Source organism: Dipteris shenzhenensis, chromosome 19 (genome assembly GCF_047967505.1).
Source record: "Dipteris shenzhenensis isolate YYH24624 ecotype China chromosome 19, Dip_SZ_1.0, whole genome shotgun sequence".
Classification (NCBI taxonomy): domain Eukaryota; kingdom Viridiplantae; phylum Streptophyta; class Polypodiopsida; order Gleicheniales; family Dipteridaceae; genus Dipteris; species Dipteris shenzhenensis.
The window spans coordinates 8,511,477-8,526,338 of NC_141614.1; the positions used below are offsets into that span (position 1 = coordinate 8,511,477).

Genomic DNA, 14,862 nt, shown 5'->3' on the forward strand with positions numbered 1-14,862 from the left:
TTTAGTTGAAAAGGTAGAATATATACAAACCCATTACACAATAACTTCCTCTCTCCAAGATGCATATAGCAATCTAGCATATTGACGTAAATGAATTGTTTGCCATCTTATATATTTTCCTTGCTTGTGCTCATATTACTATGTTCAATATTTTTCAATTCATCACATGTCTTATAGAGAAGATTACTTATAGGTAAAGGTCCAGCTTCTTCTAGTGCCTCTCCCCTGTCATCCATAAAAACTATTTACGGTAGGCAGCTTAGAAGGAAGTTTTCCTTTTCTAAGCCCTCGTTACGCCATGTGTCATGATTACAAGCGTTGATCTTTATGAAGATCCAAGGGTTTGAAACGTGTTTTTTAGAAAAGCAAGACTTTTGTGAGCTCTCCTTAAGCCACATGTACAATTTTAGGCCCTTGATTTTAGATTCATCTAAAGGAAAACACTCCTTCCAAAATTGACCCAAAAGCATACTTTTGTATTCATTCTTCTCTCAAATCTATTATATAGGGAGGGAGATAATTGCATGTTTTGTTTCTTGCCATGAGTTGTTTGAGTGATTGTTGGACGAAGCTCACTGGAACTCTAATTGGATAATAGTGAGGATTCAGGTTCAATTTGGAGTTGGGGCCATGACGGAAAGGCTGCCTACCGCAACCTAGTTTCTCAATTTTGTAAAATCTACAAAAATTTAGGAGATTCAGTTATATTTGAGCTAAAAAATCAAAAAACCTTCAAAATTTGAAACTAGAAGTTTTGTGATTTGTTGAGAAAAATGTTTTCTTTGAAAACTGGTCAAGCTACTCTAAAAGCTGAACTTTTTCATTATGAAGCCATTGGGGGAGCATTTAATGTCAGAATATTCTTCCACCAAATAAAAATGTCCTATCAATCCGATCAATTTGGTTCGATTGTAAAACCTCCGGCGGTCCTTCGCCGGCCACCATTTCCGTCCCCATTTCGACGCCATTCCGTATTGCAGATCCTTCAGCATCGGTAATCGTAGCTTTCTATAGAGGCTCTCTCATCCGAGACCGTACAACCGTCGCCGTCGATGGACGCGCTCGACGGAGGACGTCGGCCTGCGATAGAGTGGAGATTCAAGCGACCGCAATCGGGAATCGAAATGGGCGGTCGCTGAAGCTTGAGAAGCTTAGCGATTGGAGTAGCCGAGGCAAAAGCAAACTGGGAGCAAGCACATGGAGCAGGACGGTGGCGCTGTCGCATTCGCTTGGGATTGTAGAGAGATGCAAAGAATCTGGAGGAGGCGAGAAGCCAGGCGATTTGGGCAAAGACGACAGGCACGCCTCGAGGCAAGCAAAATGCGGAGCGAGGGGGATGCAAGATATCGAAATGACGATGAACAATCAAAGCGAGCAGGACGGTGGGGGTGAATGGGAAATCCAGATGGAAGGTGGCTGAGAAGCGTGATCGGAAGAAACACAGATCAGAATCGACGCAACCAGGGCGATGGCGGTGTTGCATTTGGCTTTCGATTCAGCCAGCGAATCTGAGCTCGGCATCGATCCAGCTATGGCGAGTACCTGGCTGGCCGCATCATCGCATCAGCATCAGAAAAGAGAGAGCTTGACGTTGTCCAGCTTTGTTGGAACAAGCTGGCTTCCGCGAGCTGAGTCGCTGTCTTTGTGAGTTTCAACGCCCGCATTTAGCATTTTCAGCGCTGGCCATTTGCATTTTCCCAAGCGGTGCCTCCTTTTCCGATATAGATCTTCTCGCATGCGTGATCGATAAGCACAACCTCTCTTCTGGTTGGATCCATGCTGTCCTTGGCGTCTCTGGCTGAGCTGGTCAATCCCATTCATCCGCGCACGCCTAGAAAGCATTGCAAAGCACTGGCGCAAGCGTGCATCTCTCGAATCAGAGGCAGTGTAGCTCGTCTGAACACGAGAAAGAGTCAGTGATCTGAATGGATTCAATCCGGAGAAGCACGTGAGGACACGGAGGATTAAGTCAGAGAAGTAATTTAGCGATCGGAGATTTTTTTCACGGGAGATTGTAACGATTAACGGGCGAGGTGGAGGGATTTGGGGTGCATTGATGCAAAGAGCGAGAGGTTTGAGCATTGTGCGAGGTCGGATTGATCGAAGCAGAGGCAGTGTTGATGGTCGGAACTTGGTGATTTGAACGGATTCAAATCCGACAGTGATGGAGAGAGCGAGAGATTTGTGCGAGGCAGTGATGATCCGAATGGATTCAATCCGACATTGATGCAAGCAGCGAGAGATTTCGGATTGATCGAAGCTCGGATTGATCGATTGAAGCAGAGAGGGTAATGCCCATAAACAGTTCGATCGTGGATGCAATCGGAGTGGCAACGATCGTGCTTGTCATTCTTGTTTCCCTCGCCGGCGTTTCTTGTGTAGCGTACGTGCTCTATTTCCTGCGGCAAGTTCGCGAACAGCAGCTCCGGAATTTCAATTCAGTTTGGACAGTTCGCATCTTGCTCGTCGTCTTCGCCGTGCTCTGGGGCTTGATCCAACTCCTACGCCTGCCTCTCCTTCGACAACACGGCCTTCTCCATAGCTTGGATTTTGAGCAGCAAGCTTCTCTCTGCCGTATCTACACCGTCTCCTCCTCCGGGTTCGTCGAGCCTTGCTTCTTTCTCACAGCCCTTCTTCTCATCCAAGGATCGCTCAGGGATGCCCCTTTCAATCCACGCGAGAGATGGAACGAAAAGGCTATGGCTCTCGTCCTCCTTTCCTGTCTCCCCGTTTTCGCTGTGCAGATTTTCTTCGTACACATGAGCGCCAAATTTTCCTCCCCGGACGGAGTTCTTGGTCTCCCGCCATATTTCACCACGTCTTTCATCCCATCCCTGTATGGACAACATCATGCACTGTGTTGTTATCCCCTCATCAGTACCCTTGTGCTGGGTCTGTTCAGCTGCTTCTACAACGTTTGCCTCCTGTGGCAGGGCTGGAAAATGGTGGCTATCGTTATCAATAAGAGATTACAAACACGAATCTATGGTTTGGTGCTGGCTTTGGGCATCCTGCTCCCCGTTCATGTCGTAATCATGGGCTTCTCCGTTCTGTTTATGCCGGGCAGTCCTCTATTTGAGTTCATGGCCTTCTTGGGCTTTCTCACTGTTCTGTTGTGTATATCAGTCGGTGAAGGAATCCTGGTTGTGCAACCTATTGCAGATGCTTTGGCTGTGAGATGCTTCTTCAAATCATTGCCAATGAGGAGCCCAGATACAAATGGTGATCCATTTCCTATAAATCGTGATACATTTGCTATACCTCTGAGTGTTTTTGGAACAGAGGATGATTCACAATTTTCCTTACGTGAGAACATCGGATAGTCAAGGCAGCTGAAATCTTAGTAGTTGCAAGATTTTTTATTCCTGTTGAAGGATGTGCGGCATATGGGAATTTGGGGATTGTTCTGCCTTAAGGTTTAGGTGTCTTACCCTTAAACGTTTTTCCATACTGATTATGAGAAATGTTCCATGGATGAAGCTTGGAAAGGACACCTCGTACAGGAATGGTCTTTTTTCTTTAAGGCACATTTGAGTTAGCCGGACGGCTATTGCATTAAAAAGAAAAAGATGCTCCCCCATATCTTCAACAAAATGATCTATCTGAATTTGGTAGAGCAGACAGGTCATGTAGTCACGCATTCCCCATGAGTTTCCTGCTAGTCAGGGACTACAAGTTGAAAGATCTACGAGAGGCAACACAATGAGGATAACAAGCAACATTTTAAGTGCCTCCTTGACATGTCTTCTCCTTCTTGTCAGAAACAGTGACAACTGATGTAAGCCTAGAATGAAATACAATTTCAATCGGGAACTGGCATTAGCTTTTTAAGATCCCTTACTGTGGAATTTTATAGCTGCATGATTGTCTACTTGCCTTTTCGTGGATGCTGAGACTCGCTTCTCATTAGTTTAGCTGGATGATTGTCTTTTCGTGGATACTGAGACTCGCTTCTCATCAGTTTTACCAAGCCTGTACTGCAGAGAATTTGCAATCTTGTTACTAGATGATTGTCCTTTGTAAATATGGAAATTTTGAGAGAATCGGAATGCCCCGAATAAATGTCTGTCCAGGCTCAACTTTTGAGAATAATACAAGTTTGGTCTTTAGATCTGGCTTCTTGGGGGCTAAAAACCTTGTTTTTGGGAGAGCCATGATGACGAAAAAATCTTTTCAACCTTCATGAAAAATGGCAAGGGGAGTTTTGACTTTCTTGGGAGTTGATGCGTTATAGAATCCTGGCATGAGTTCAGCTACTGCATAAGCATATGTGCCAAAGCAAGGCATATTACATCCTCCGGGAGATCACACTCTCAGGCCTATAACTTTCTGGAACTAAAACAAAGCCGTTACCAAAATGATTACATATAGATTGGAAGATAAACAGCCCCAAGAAGGAATCTAAAAAGCAAAGTGATTAACCCTTAGGGGAAAAAAAAAGATAACAAAAACAAAGTAGTTGTACTTCATAGAAGGACGTGCAGCCCAACCTTGCAAAAATTCGCAAAAGCAGAGATCAGCACGCTCCACGGAGGGTCATTTTAGTAAAGATACATGCATAATCATTTAGTTAGGATTCCACTTCATAAAACAATGGATTGTCTTACCTTGCCGACTTTAACATTATAGCAAACGAAAGACCAACAATAAGTTATAGCGTTGGGTGAGCGGTTTCGGTGCGCACAATATGTTTTGTCTCAAGATGACTTAGTCTTTGCCCCTTGGTGGGTTAGCTTGGCATTATATAGGTGGCTCAGCGAATTTTGACTCATCTTTGCCATTCAGTGACTAGTTGCATGCTTGTCTAGTAGGCGAACAAGTGAAGATCTCTCTAGCGAGGATCTCAAGGAAGGCTCAATGAGCAGTGATTATCCGAAAACTGGCCTAGTCAAAGGGAAGCGTGAAGTGATTTGTGTTTGAGAATATATGCTCTGGTTTTGAGGATCGAGCATCTTATGTGGCTTTTCTCCTTTGTCTTAGAGCGGGGAATTGAGTGAAAATGGCAGTTTGGCGGTTCATTTTCTGGCCACATGCAAGCTAAGGCATCTATGTGCATAGCTGATAATGGAGGTGCCAAGCTTGCACTATTTGCCTTGGACTCCACCCACCAAACGTCTAGCGGAATGGAGGCTCAACGTCAGGGCCCAAAACCTCCCTCCATTCACCAGTGCAAGCCACTATAGGAGAAATGGGTGGACTCTAAGGCTCGATCTACACCTTTTTGGGTAGGTGTCACCCCCCCATTCCATCCTTGTATCTCTGCCCAAGCTCTCCTCAATCAGTGTGCTAATCAAATGCTCACTTTTGTAGAATCTATAGCAACATTGCAGGAGCATGTGGCCAGATATGAAAAATCTGATTTTGGATCTTTGGAGGAGGGATATTGGAACATATTTGATTTTGGATGCTTGAAGGCATGAATGTGACTGTGCTCCAAGGGCACGGTCACTCTTGGCTATGGGTTTCGAAGGCTAGTATCACATAGCAAGTTTACATCAGCTGGAAGGTTGAGAGAGCAACTTGGGTTCTGATTGGATAAGATGCATTAAATGGGGTTGCATTAACTCGTTGCATGCTTCTTACTGGTATTTTATTACACAGTGTAGGAGAGAACCTGCTTCTCAACCAGTGCCCTTCCTTTCTAGGAGAGGCTATACTTCCCCTTGTCAGATGAATCACTTTGCACAGTTTGTGAAGAACTTTACTTGATTTGTGAACTTTGGGCCAAGTGTGACCTTCCCCTAAAGAGGAGGCTTGGCGTATAGATGTCACCTAGAAGGAGAAGGACGCGATTCAGAAAGATCTGCGAGAAAATGGCAAGTGACACCTTGTTGTATGTCAGTTACAGTTTGATATAGTCAAAAGTGAGATCGAGAAGTTCTTTAATGGTGGAGTATATCTTGTCTTCACTAGTTCCAACGATCTTGAATTGGCCCATGTTGAGAATGGTGTGTAGATTGTACCATAGGGTTATGGGACAAACCCTAACCCTAAGGGGTCCATGTATATATTCTCTATTTTCATGGTGTACAGTTAGTCAATCTCTTGTGAGGGTGTTCATAAGTCCTTGCATGTTGTTGAGGCAATAAGCCCTCCCTTGAGGCTTCCTCCATCTTTGTTCATCCTTTTTTGAGAGATTGTGAGAGATCTAAGTGAGAGAGAGAGAGAGAGAGAGTTCCATCTTCATGGTCTTGTGAGTTTGAGAGATTTTGTGAGAGCTTCCGAGAGCTCTTCTTGAGAGATTTATTTCACTCATTCTCCTCTTGGAAGTATTCTTGTGTTGTGAGAGAAAGTGAGAGTATTCAATCATCTTTGAGAGAGAAAACAAGACTTTCTTTTGCGAGAAAGAGATTTCTGTTTCCTAGTTCGAGAGATAGAGATGTAGTTCCTTTGTATCTCTGCAAGGCCTTTTTTTGTGAAATTTGAGCATTGGAGAGAGTAAGGTTCAAAGGCTTATGTAATCTTAGGTGTGAGAATTCAATCGAGCCAAACACCATCAACAGTAGTAGCGACACACCCTTCGTTCATGATGTCTCCAACACTTGAGCTCCGACTACATGGCTGCAAAATTGCATACAAAGCTCATAGTCAGTGCATCTCCAATAGCCCCGTCAATCTACAATTCTCGACAACACTATGGCCAGTGACTACATATGTCAACAACGACCAATCGAGATGCAAGCAGCAACACTACTTGCATGCAACCGGCTCCTAGAATGAGCCTCAACATGCACCATCGACCCTTGCAACACAACAGAGAATTAAGGCTTCAAAAGCCATCAACGCCAACTACTGAAATGCCTCCACGACTCCAGCAATGACTCCACAGTGCCCTTCACCAGCATACGCCTCCAAATCAACGAGCAATGCTTCACACTCAATTCTCAGCCACTGCCTTCTTCAAACGAGCAGTAGCAAGACTATCATGTAATGCAACAATCAACTCATTAGCGAGTGCTCCTCCCAACATGTGCCAGTGGCTCTAACATCCATGCTCCTCGAGCTACAATTGGAGCACCTCACCATAACCAGCCAGCATCAATGAGTCTCCTACGAAAGGCACCATCAACTATTGCTCAACGACTACAAGTCTCCACAACACGAATCAGAACAACATCCGAATCAACGACTTCTCCATGCAAATGACAAACTTGAGCTACAATGCTCCACGAACATGTAATGCAACAATCGACTCATCAGCGATCCTCCCAACATGTCCAACTAGTGCCAGTAGGCTCTAACGTCCATGCTCCACGAGCTACAATGACAACCCACATTACAAAAAATTTGGACTCAAAAAGGGCCCTGTAAGGGAGCCCTTGGGATGGTGACATGGAAGAATAAGGTGAATAAAACCCAATAGAATATTGGTTGGTGGAGGGCAATAGAATATTGGAAGTGGCTTGACTTCTCTATTTCTTTATTCAATGGCTTAAACAATGAGGTGGAGCACCCACTTGCTACCTTAACTCTCCCATCACGTTTTTTAACTGTAACCAAATTGAGAAACCTAGTTTTTCAACCAAAATTGTACCATTTGACCTAAAACCAATTACTCCCATCTAACTACCACACTCCTTTCACACTCTCTCATTCCTCTTACTTCCCCCTCATTTTTGAGCACCATTTCGAATTTTTCTTTGCTCCAGTCCTCTTTTCAAATTTCTTGTTGGCTCTTGAGTGGGAAGCTTTTTTCTCTATCCTCCCTCTCATGGGATGGACTCTCATGCCAAAATCTCGTCACTTCTCTTCTCTACTTGCATTTCCCTCCCATTTCACTCTCATTCTTTCAAAACGTTCAAGATTTTTGAATTAGATTCCACCTACCTTCTTCTTTCTCTATTTTGGGTGCTTCTCCTTCAAATCTCGCCACTTCCTCTCTCATCTGAGATTCTCCCACGATCTGAAATCATTTCATTCAGGAAGACAAGGCAATCAATGTTCTAAGCGAGCCATGAATAATGTAGGATGTGTGGAGCTTAGCAGGAGCTACTGGATGAGATTCTTTGAGAAAGGATCAAAGAAGATTGACTTTCAAGTATTGCAGTTACTGATGCATGAAAATCAATCTTTCTTTTGCCCATCTCTCAATCCTAGTTACTTTCCTTGCTGTAATCTCTAAGGGTGCTTGATTTCGAACCATTTGTGAAGACTTGGGGTCCATCCAGACAGCTTGTATGGAGGTTCAGGTGAGATAATCTTTGGGACAATGCAACACGATGATTATGATGAGATTTGTTTGTTAATGATGTAACTTTGAAGAAATAGTTAGTTCGTAGTTCATTTTGTGTAGTTGTGTTGTTTTGTTTTATTTCATGGTTTGAAAACATTGAAAATTTTGTTTGTTTTGTACGAAATTCCATGAGAAATGGTCTTTTCCACTCTCACTATGGTTTTCTACATAATATTGCTTGAAATAGATTTCGAGATGTTCTATTTCGAGATGTTTGGGAGCATATAATTTGTTTTGAAGCAAGAACCATCAACTTCATCAATCTTGGAACATATTTGGGACCACTGGGAGGGACAAGTTTGATCACATTTTTCTTTTAAAGAACCTTGCTCCAAGAATGAGGTGATGTTCATTCATGTAGTTTTAGAATGTTTTTAGTTTTCAACTCAAATCCCTGAGGTGCCAACTCTCTTTAGTAATAAAACCCATCAAAATCTTGAGTATGAGATGAATTTAATGATATGCCATGAGTAGAAATTATTTAAATTATTATGGTTGTGTTCTACACTAAAAGAGCTTCAAATATGTCTTTACACCTTGAAATTTGGGTAACACATGAAAAAGTTACATTAATTTGGAAGGAGATGGGTTTTCATATTTTAATATATTTTTTGTTTTACCCCACCTCATCCAAAAGACCCCCCCCTTGGGCCTCAAATATTATGAAAAATATGTTGAAATCTTAAAATCTTGCATATTTTTCAAGGTATATACCTTATGTTTTGAGGGTGGGGGGACATGAAATTTTCATATTTTTTCCTTGCATATTTGAAAATTTTCAAGGAAATCCATGCATATTATATATGGACCTAGTCCCCCCATACCCTAGATTTTGGACAAGGGTAGTAACATATTACATATTGAGTTGGTGCCCCAGGCTCAAATCAGGGTCTATCACAGCAACTTGCTGTGAAGATAGTGGGAGAGAGGGAAGGAGTCTCACTTGCGACTTTCTCACATACACAATGGGGGAATACACACAAAGGTGGAGGCTGAAAACAGTTTTCCTCTTCTTAGTTGTGAAAGCCAAAAGAACTCTAGTACAAAGAAATAGGAGAACCCTATATGTGGGTCTCAAACCAAACTCAGCTAACTAAGGTGGCATACTAACTAAGCCACGAACTAGAGTACATAAGGATAGCTGTCATCTAGCTATTATTTGTGGGCGGTGTACCAACCGCATCTGTAGCTAACAAGTCGGTGACATAAATGCACAATGGTCACCTTGGCATATCACGAGTGGAGCTCGATATCTCAACACTACCCCTCGAGCTCAATCCCAATTCCTGCACACACCAAGCAGGTCTCTGAACTTGCATAGCTTCTCTGCGCCCAATGCCTTCATGAATATGTGAGCTACCTGATCCTCTATGCTGACATAAACTAGATCAATAAGACGTAGTAAAACCTTCTCCTGCACATAGTGACAATGCACCTCAATGTGCTTTGTTCTAGCATGATAGACTCGGTTATTTGCCAAGTGCCAAGTGTATACTGCTCATGTTGTCACAATAAATGACAACTGACCCATCTATAGACTGATGCATATCATAGAGTAGCTTATGCAACCAAGCTACCTCACATGCAGCCATTGTTGCACCCCTGTACTCAGCCTCTGTGCTCGACAAGGCAACTGTAGGCTGTTTCTTGCTGCTCCAAGTGACTGTAGCACTCCCAAAAGAGAACACATATCCACTGGTAGATCGTCTATCAGAGATACTACTAGCCCAATCAGCATCAGTGTATCCATGCAACTGTATATGAACCCCAGCCTCATAAAATAGTCCATACTACAATGTGGACTTCACATACCTGAGTATGCATCTAGCCACATCTGAATGCGGTTTCCTTGGAGCCTGCATAAACTGACTTACCAATCCAATAGCATAGCTCAAATCTCGCCTGGTAATACTCATATAAATCAGACTTCCTACTATGCGTCTGTACATAGTAGGGTCTTCCAGAAGCTCACCTGCATCTGCGCTCAACTTCACATTCTGCTCCAAAGGAACTGAAATAGGCTTACAGCCTATCATCCCATATTTGGACAGCATGTCCAATCCATACTGCCTCTGTAAGAGATGTATCCCACTTGGTGATCTAATCACCTCAATGCCCAAGAAATAATGCAGCTCTCCCAAATCCTCCATCACAAACTTCTGCTTCAATAGCATTTTTACGTGAAGGATATCTTCATCACCATCACCTGTGATGATCAAATCATCAACATAAATGACAAGCAGCATAATACCTTTTTCTATTTTTCTCACATAAAGTGAGAAATCTACCTTGGAAATTTGAAAGCCAATAGTGACAAGATACTCTCCTATCTTGTCAGACCATGCTCTAGGTGCTTGCTTCAAGCCATACAAGGCTTTCTTTAACTTGCAAACAAACTCAGGATGAACAGCATGAACATAACTTGGTGGTTGCTCCATAAAGACCTCTTCTTGCAAATCACCATGCAAGAAGGCATTCTTTACATCCATCTGATGTAAAGACCATCCCTTTGATGCAGCCATAGCAATGACTACTCTTACAGTTTCCATCCTTGCAACTAGACTGAATGTTTCCTCATAATCAATGCCATATGTCTGTGCATACCCCTTGACAACTAATCTTGCCTTGTATCTGTTCACAGAACCATCTGCATTGTGCTTCACCTTATAAACCCACTTACAACCAATTGCATTCTTGTCTTTAGGCAAAGGCACCAATTCCCATGTAGCATTTGCTTCCAAGGCATCCATTTCTTCATCCATGGCTTTCTCCCATTTGTTTGGAACATGAAATACATCAGACAGGTATTTCTTTTTCCCCTCCTGCATAGACAAAGGAATTTTACCAATCTGCATAATAGGATGTACAATATCATCACCAGTCTCCACAAATCCTCGTTTTTCCATTTTCCTTGCATCCTGCATCCATTCTGCATGACCTGTCATGTGGTTTGACGCACCTGAGTCAACATACCACACATCATTGCTTTCTTCTGCACTTGTCACAGAATTGGTCATGTGATGCACCATAAACAAATGCTCATTTCTGTCATCACCCTGTCTACTAGAGGATGCATAATTGCCTTGCTGCAATTTTCCATTCGTAATGTCATTCTGCTTTTTGGAGCAGTCTTCAGCCATATGACCCATTTTACCACAATAGTAGCATTCAACATTGCTGTTTGCATTTTGACCTCTCTGCCATCCACCACGGCCTCTTTGGCTCCCCCTGCCTCTAGAGTTACCATGTCCTCCTCCATAGGACTGGTTTTCTTGAGTTTGCTGCATATTCTGATTTCTACCATGGCCTCCAGATTGGCCTCCTCTACCTCTACCTCTACCTCTTCAAGCATTTGAGTAGAAGATAGTTTCTTTCGAAGTTCCTTCTGAAGAAGATGCACCACCATTGCTCTACTCTTCAGAAATTAGAAGAGCAAACAACTCCTCAAAATCAGGAAATTTTTCACGGACGGCAATGGATGTCTGGAACTGTGCATAATCCTTTCCTAGACCATTCAAGGTCACAGAAACTAGATCATCATCTTCCACTGGCGACCCAATGGAAGCAAGTGCATCTGCAATTTTCTTCACCTTCATGTGGTAGTCATTGATGCTCATATTTTCTGTCTGCACATTGTGCAGCTCCTGCTTGAGCTGCATTTTCCTGGCTTGCGTATTTGTGCTGTACATTTTTGCCAAAGTATCCCATGCCTCCTTTGGCGTACTTGCATCCTGAATATGCACAATCATAGAATCTGAAATACTGATAGACAGCTAGTACATAACTTTTCTGGCTCTCTCATGCCATCCTTTAAATGCCTGCATTTCTTGTTGATTGGGAACATTAGGAAGAACTGGTTCTTCTTCATTTCCTGTAATGAACTCCCAATAGCCTTTTCCCATAAGGAAATTCGTCATTCTAAACTTCCATGCTTGGAAGTTGTTCTTGTCAAGCTTTTTAGTGACAATCTGTGAAAGAGCATCAAACGCCATTACAGAACACTGCAAAAAATTTTGTCACTGCAAAAAACACAGCTTCTGCCTCACACAGGCAAATCTGCAAAACTGACAAAAGTGGTATTTGACCACACAGTCACTTCCTAGTGATGATTTTGCATGAACAGGCAATAAGGATGATTCTGTAACTCCCAATATCTTTGCGCACAGGCATACGATGCAATTTCTGCGGCAACTTTTCACCGACCTGCAGAGCAGTGGTCGCACAGCAAAAACAGGGCCTTTTTCTGAGTGCCTGTGAAGAACTGCCACCTCCAAAACGGGCCCCAAAACGGCCTCAAATCAGAAAAATAAAGTCACTAAGGGCTTTGCCCTTGCCCGTAGCATATACTGCCCTCTCGCCACACCGCGAAGGGCGTCTCAATCTAAGACAGTGCACTCTTGCACTTCCGACTGTGCTACCTGCAGAGATTTGCTCCCAAACTCGAAAAAGGAAAGCAACATTGGTCCTCTTAGCAGGACACCGTGAACTTGGTTTGCTTTCTTGAGCTCCTTACCACGAACCAGGCTCTGATACCATGTGACGATAGTGGGAGAGAGGGAAGGAGTCTCACTTGCGGACAAGCGATCCCAACCATATCCACAGGATCTCGCCCTTCTCCCCACTCACATGTCACTTGATTGGCTACAATCCAACATTTGGCACCGTTGCCGGGAGACTAGCATCTCAAGTAAACGAGTAAACATATGTAGGTATGTGTAAAAAACAAACTACTGTGAACTTTCACGAACATAACACTCAAGGGCAAGGAGAGTAATTTTTTTTTCCATTTCTAGCCAAACATATCTACCCCAAGCATCAACCTTGGGTTACTACCTTAAGAAAATTTCTTTATTTCTTAAATAGAACCCACTTGATAGACAATTAGGCTAGGTAGTGGACATGAATGCGTAGAGCTTGCGATTTCGATCATTTCACCTTTTTGCAGAAGAGCAAATTGAGCTATCCATAACAAGTTATGGCTCGGGAAGAGTTTGGGGTTAAACCCTAAACCTAAACTCATTTCCTATAAAAACCCACTCCACCCCCTCATTCTTCATCTTTCACATTTTGCCTCCATCCTCTTCTTCATTCCGAGCCCTACGCAAGACACTCCTCCCTCTCCATCGACCACCACCTTACTTCCATCCTCACATTGTAAGTGACTTCGAGCCCATCTCGCAGCGATAACCCAGCCATCCACCCACCGTCCATTGTTCCTCAACAATCCCGTTACATCGAGAAAGACTTGGAGAGTGTTCAGGTGACCACCTCTCCCTCCCTTTCAATTTCTGTCCAAGTTTTTTATTTCTTCTCTCTTTTTTTCCCCCTCCCCCCTCCATTTTCCCTCCCCCCTCCCCCTCCCCCCTCCATTTCCACCACCCCTCCCCCCTCCATCTCCATCTCCATCTCCACCACCCCCTCTCCCTCCCCCTTCGTTTCCCCTCCCCCCTCCCCCTCCCCCCTCCATTTCCACCACCCCCTCTCCCTCCACCCCTCCATCTCCACCACCCCCTCCCCCTCCCCCTCCCCCTCCCCCGTCCATTTCCACCACCCCTCCCCCTTCCCCCCTCCATTACCACCACCCCCTCCCCCCCCTCCATCTCCCCCTCCCCCCTCCCCCCTTCCCCCTTCGATCTCCACCACCCCCTCCCCCTTTCTCTCTTTCTCTTTCTGTATCTCTCTTTTTCGCTCCCTAACTCCTCCTCCCCTCTCCTCCAACCTTGCAGCCCATCCTCTCCCTCTCCTCCTCCCTCCTCCTCCTCCCTCCTCCTCCTCCTCCTCCTCCTCCCTCCTCCGCCTCCTCCTCTCTCCGCCTCCTCCCTCCTCCTCCTCCCTCCTCTCTCTTCCTACCCCCATGCTCTTACACCTTCTTCCTCTCCCACTCCTATGCTCCCCCTAAACCCTTTGTTCCTCAACCCTTAAACTCCATGATCTATGAGGGAGACGACTTCTCCACCATGTACTCTACCTTGAACCTTGGATCCTCCTTCTAACCCTGGAACCTCCTTCTAAACCCTGCAACTCCTTCTAAACCTTGGAACTCCTTCTACACCTTGCAACTCCTTCTAAACCTTGGAACTCCTTCTAAACCTTGGAACCTCTTCTACATCCTGGAACCTCTTCTAAAGCCTGGAACCTCAAACTGAACCTTAAACTCCTCCTAAACCCTACAACCCCCAATGAAGGCCAAAGCCTTCATTACCTCAATCATGATGATACACGTTCCTTTTACACATGCATGAACTTTGTTTGCTTACCACACTTAAGCCTATGTCTCTCATCAGAACACAACTCGAGGTCCTAAGCTACACATATACTACAAATGACAACCCCAATATATCTGTAGATAACAAAAAGCCTCGAAACCCTGCAAACATAGAATATCCTGCTCTTCCTATGAAAGCAGTAGGAAAGAGCCAACATTTGGCGCCGCTGTCGAGGATCCGGGAGTATGTTGACTCTATGCCAACATGGACTTATGTAGAAAGAGAATGTGTTACAACTTCTACATGTAGAAAGAGAATGTGTTACAACTTCTATATACGAATTCTACATGTAGAAAGAGAATGTATTACAACTTTGTGTTACAACTTCTACATGTAGAAAGAGAATGCCTCAAAACTTTGTGT

The 14,862-nt window shown here is 44.0% G+C and overlaps 1 protein-coding gene across 1 annotated transcript; it reads left to right on the plus strand.

The window, feature by feature from the left end:
* The first annotated feature begins 1,876 nt into the window (after positions 1-1,876).
* On the plus strand, positions 1,877-3,378 carry LOC147890024 (uncharacterized). Its single transcript, XM_087391062.1, has one exon. The coding sequence runs from the start codon at positions 2,292-2,294 to the stop codon at positions 3,321-3,323; it is 1,032 nt and encodes a 343-aa protein (XP_087247188.1). The 5' UTR covers positions 1,877-2,291; the 3' UTR covers positions 3,324-3,378.
* The last annotated feature ends 11,484 nt before the right edge of the window (positions 3,379-14,862 follow it).

Excerpts from the sequence above, each read along its gene's own strand:
- LOC147890024 (XM_087391062.1), top strand. The coding sequence starts at position 2,292 with ATGCCCATAAACAGTTCGATCGTGGATGCAATCGGAGTGGCAACGATC.